Source organism: Primulina tabacum, chromosome 13 (assembly GCF_025594145.1).
Source record: "Primulina tabacum isolate GXHZ01 chromosome 13, ASM2559414v2, whole genome shotgun sequence".
NCBI classification, from domain to species: domain Eukaryota; kingdom Viridiplantae; phylum Streptophyta; class Magnoliopsida; order Lamiales; family Gesneriaceae; genus Primulina; species Primulina tabacum.
The window spans coordinates 18,370,950-18,374,196 of NC_134562.1; the positions used below are offsets into that span (position 1 = coordinate 18,370,950).

The window sequence follows — 3,247 nt, forward strand, 5'->3', positions numbered from 1 at the left end:
GCCTGAAACATGAAACTCGAGAAAATATTTTAACGTGCATCACATAAACATAAATAATTTAAAATAATGCATTTAAATAAATCACGCATCACTAAAAATCATTTTAAATTTAAATAAATGATTTAACAATTAAATAAATGCATATGTTTTTCGTGTACTGATTTTGGGCTCTACATATATGATGAATAGAAAAATATATATGATGAAAGGAAAATTGTTTCTGCATGTTCATTTAAAGATATTTTAAGTATTTTCGTTGTTGCATGTGAATATATATGTATTACTTGTTGCCAAGATTATGGTTTGTTGAGTGATTAGACTCACTAGGTGTGATGATGCAGGTGAGCATGATAATGATATTGCTGAGGGACTTGATGGTTGATCTTACTCGACTGAAGGTGCACACAACCCGAGGACCAGCGTTAGTTTCCGCATTTATATTAAGATTATGAATTAAGTTTACACTAAAGATTTTTATGATGCTTTTGAGTGGTTTTGAGAGGATGCTAGAGTTGAGTTATTTTGAAATATTGCTAAGTTTAGATTTGGTAAACAATTGACGATTTATGTTTTCAATTCTTTCCTTTGAAAAAAAATTTCTAGTACTTTTTAAGAGAAACGTGTAGTGGACGTTTCAGTTGGTAACAAAGTAATGTTCTTGCAAAGGGTTGTGCCACCGCCAGTTCCGGGAAGCTCAATCGTCAAGCCTCAAATTTTTAAGTTTTAATGCTTTATATGAATTTATTGATTAGCACCTGCATGATATCATGAATTATATGTTTAAGATTCATGTTTATTAAATTTTAATGATATTCATGTTTAAAGCTTAAGGATATATGAAATTTAAATGCTGCATGATTAGAAAACTTAGATTTAAAGGCACGTTGGTTATGTTTAGAATTTGGAAAACGTTCAGATATAATGCCTCCTAGACGCGCACCTAGTACCGATAGGTAAGCTGAAAATGTTGATGATCGTCAAGGAAATGTACCCCCACCTCCTAATGGCGATTCTGATATTCGTGCTCTAGAGGGCATGACACGTTTCTTTGAGCAGCAGTTTCAGCATGCTCCGAGGCCTCAGCACGACGTTTATGATCAGTTTTGGAGGCTCGGTCCGAGGGAGTTTTCTGGTACTACCGACCCATTTGCTGCCAAGAGTTGGATTCGATCTCTGGAGGTCCACTTATCCTATCTGAATATGAGAGACGCTGACCGAGTTATGTGTGCTACTTATATGTTTAGAGATGATGCTTCCGTTTGGTGGGAAGGGGCGGAGCATGGGATTGACTTGGATACACTCACTTGGGTTCGATTCAAGGAGGTATTCTATGAGAAATACTTCACTGCTGACGACCGAGGACGCTTGAAGAGAGAGTTCATGAGTCTCTGCCAGGGGGGCACATTTGTGGCCGAGTTTGTGAGGAAGTTTGATAGGGGTTGTCACTTTGTGCCCCTCATTGCTAGAGATGCTACGGAGAAACTTATGCACTTTCTGGATGGTATATGACCTACTACACGCCATGATGTGATGATGATGCGACATGCGGATTATGCCGCTGCCATTACCTATGCATTTCAAGGCGAGCAAGCTTTGAAAGATATTGATTTTGTAGTGCAGCAAAAATGGCAAGAACATCAGTAGAATTCCCAGCCAAATAAGAAGCCATATATGGGACCTCATAGACCTCAAGAGTAGCAAAAGCCCCAAGGAAAAGTGAAGAAGCAGTACCGCTAAAGCCAACACAACCTAGAGCACCGAAATCTGAAGATAGGCCACTATGCAAGGAATGTAATCGTTTACACTATGGCAAGTGCATGTGGGGGACATACAAGTGCTTCATATGCAAGGAGGAAGGGCATAAGGCTGCTGATTGCCCGAAGAAGAAAGTACCTACTATGGGGAGAGCTTATGTTATGCATGCTGAAGAAGTTGAGGATGAGCTAGAAACTACCCTTATCACCGGTAACCTAGTTATTTAATATTTTTATATTTCTTATATCACATGAAATATTAAATTGGTTATGAGAATTGATTTGGGATCAAGAAGAACCAAGAAGCCATTAGGTTGCACACACTACAATAGATGGATTTAGGGAATGACATTAGAGATGTTGGAAATTGAGCAAGAATCAAGAGGCTTAATAATGCAACGGAGATAATTAAACCTAAATAAGAATTCTAAGGTTTAAAATTGAGAAATGATCGAAAAGAGATCATATATGCCATTTTTGTAAATTTAGGGGCTTAATTATAAAATCCATAAACTTTAAGGGCTGAAATAGGAAAATCCAAAAATTCTAGGGTAAATATGGGGTTTTCATAAATTTCAGGGACAAAAATTGCAATTTACAAAAATTCAGGGTTATTTTGAAATATTAAACAATTAGGGGCTGTTATGGTGATAATCGAAATCCTATGGGTTAAATTAACAAATTTTGATAGTTTGAGGCCTAAATTAATAAAATTCAAAATTCAAGGAGCAAATGTTATCATTCAAAAATTTTAGGGATGAAAATGCATTAATTTCAAAAATTTAAGGGGTAATATTGCAAATTTTCCTACAAATAATAGGGTCCAATCACTTAATTTTTATTTTACAAAAATTTGAGAAAATAATGATAGAAATCTTTTAAGCTTCAACACAAATAGATTTGACGGTGTATTCGGCGCATGAAGGATATTCATTCTAGGGGTACCTACCTACGCATTGCTGGATTCGGGAGCTACACACTCATTCATATCCGAGGCCTTCATCAAGCGACTAAATATTATGCCCGAGGATATGGGATTATGATTCAAAGTTTCTATTCCTTTCGGTGATCAAATGATCACGTCGAGCATTGTAAAAAACCTAGACCTTCGTTTGCAAAAAGATGTGGTTCGGGCAGAAATCATCGTATCTCCTATGCCTGAATTCAATATCAAACTTGGCATGGATTGGCTATCATTGAATGGGGCTTCGATAGATTTTCGTCTGAGGTCAGTGTCGAATCGACCGCCCAGTGGGAAGTCTTTTATTTTTGAGGCGGGAAGGAATAAGCAAATGCCACACAGTATCTCTAGTACATGTGTGAGGAAACTTTTGAGATGAGGATGCCAAGCTTATCTAGCATGTGCTACGACATCACATGTTATCGAAAGTCAAAGGCTAGAGGATGTTGAGGTGGTCAGAGACTTTCGTAATGTCTTTCCTGAAGACGTTTCTGGCATTCCACCAGATCGTGAGGTGGAATATTCTATTGAA

At 37.2% G+C, this 3,247-nt stretch overlaps 1 protein-coding gene across 1 annotated transcript; it reads left to right on the forward strand.

The window, feature by feature from the left end:
• The first annotated feature begins 1,035 nt into the window (after positions 1-1,035).
• Positions 1,036-1,509, forward strand: LOC142521891 (uncharacterized). Its single transcript, XM_075625066.1, has one exon. The coding sequence runs from the start codon at positions 1,036-1,038 to the stop codon at positions 1,507-1,509; it is 474 nt and encodes a 157-aa protein (XP_075481181.1).
• Positions 1,510-3,247: the final 1,738 nt, after the last annotated feature.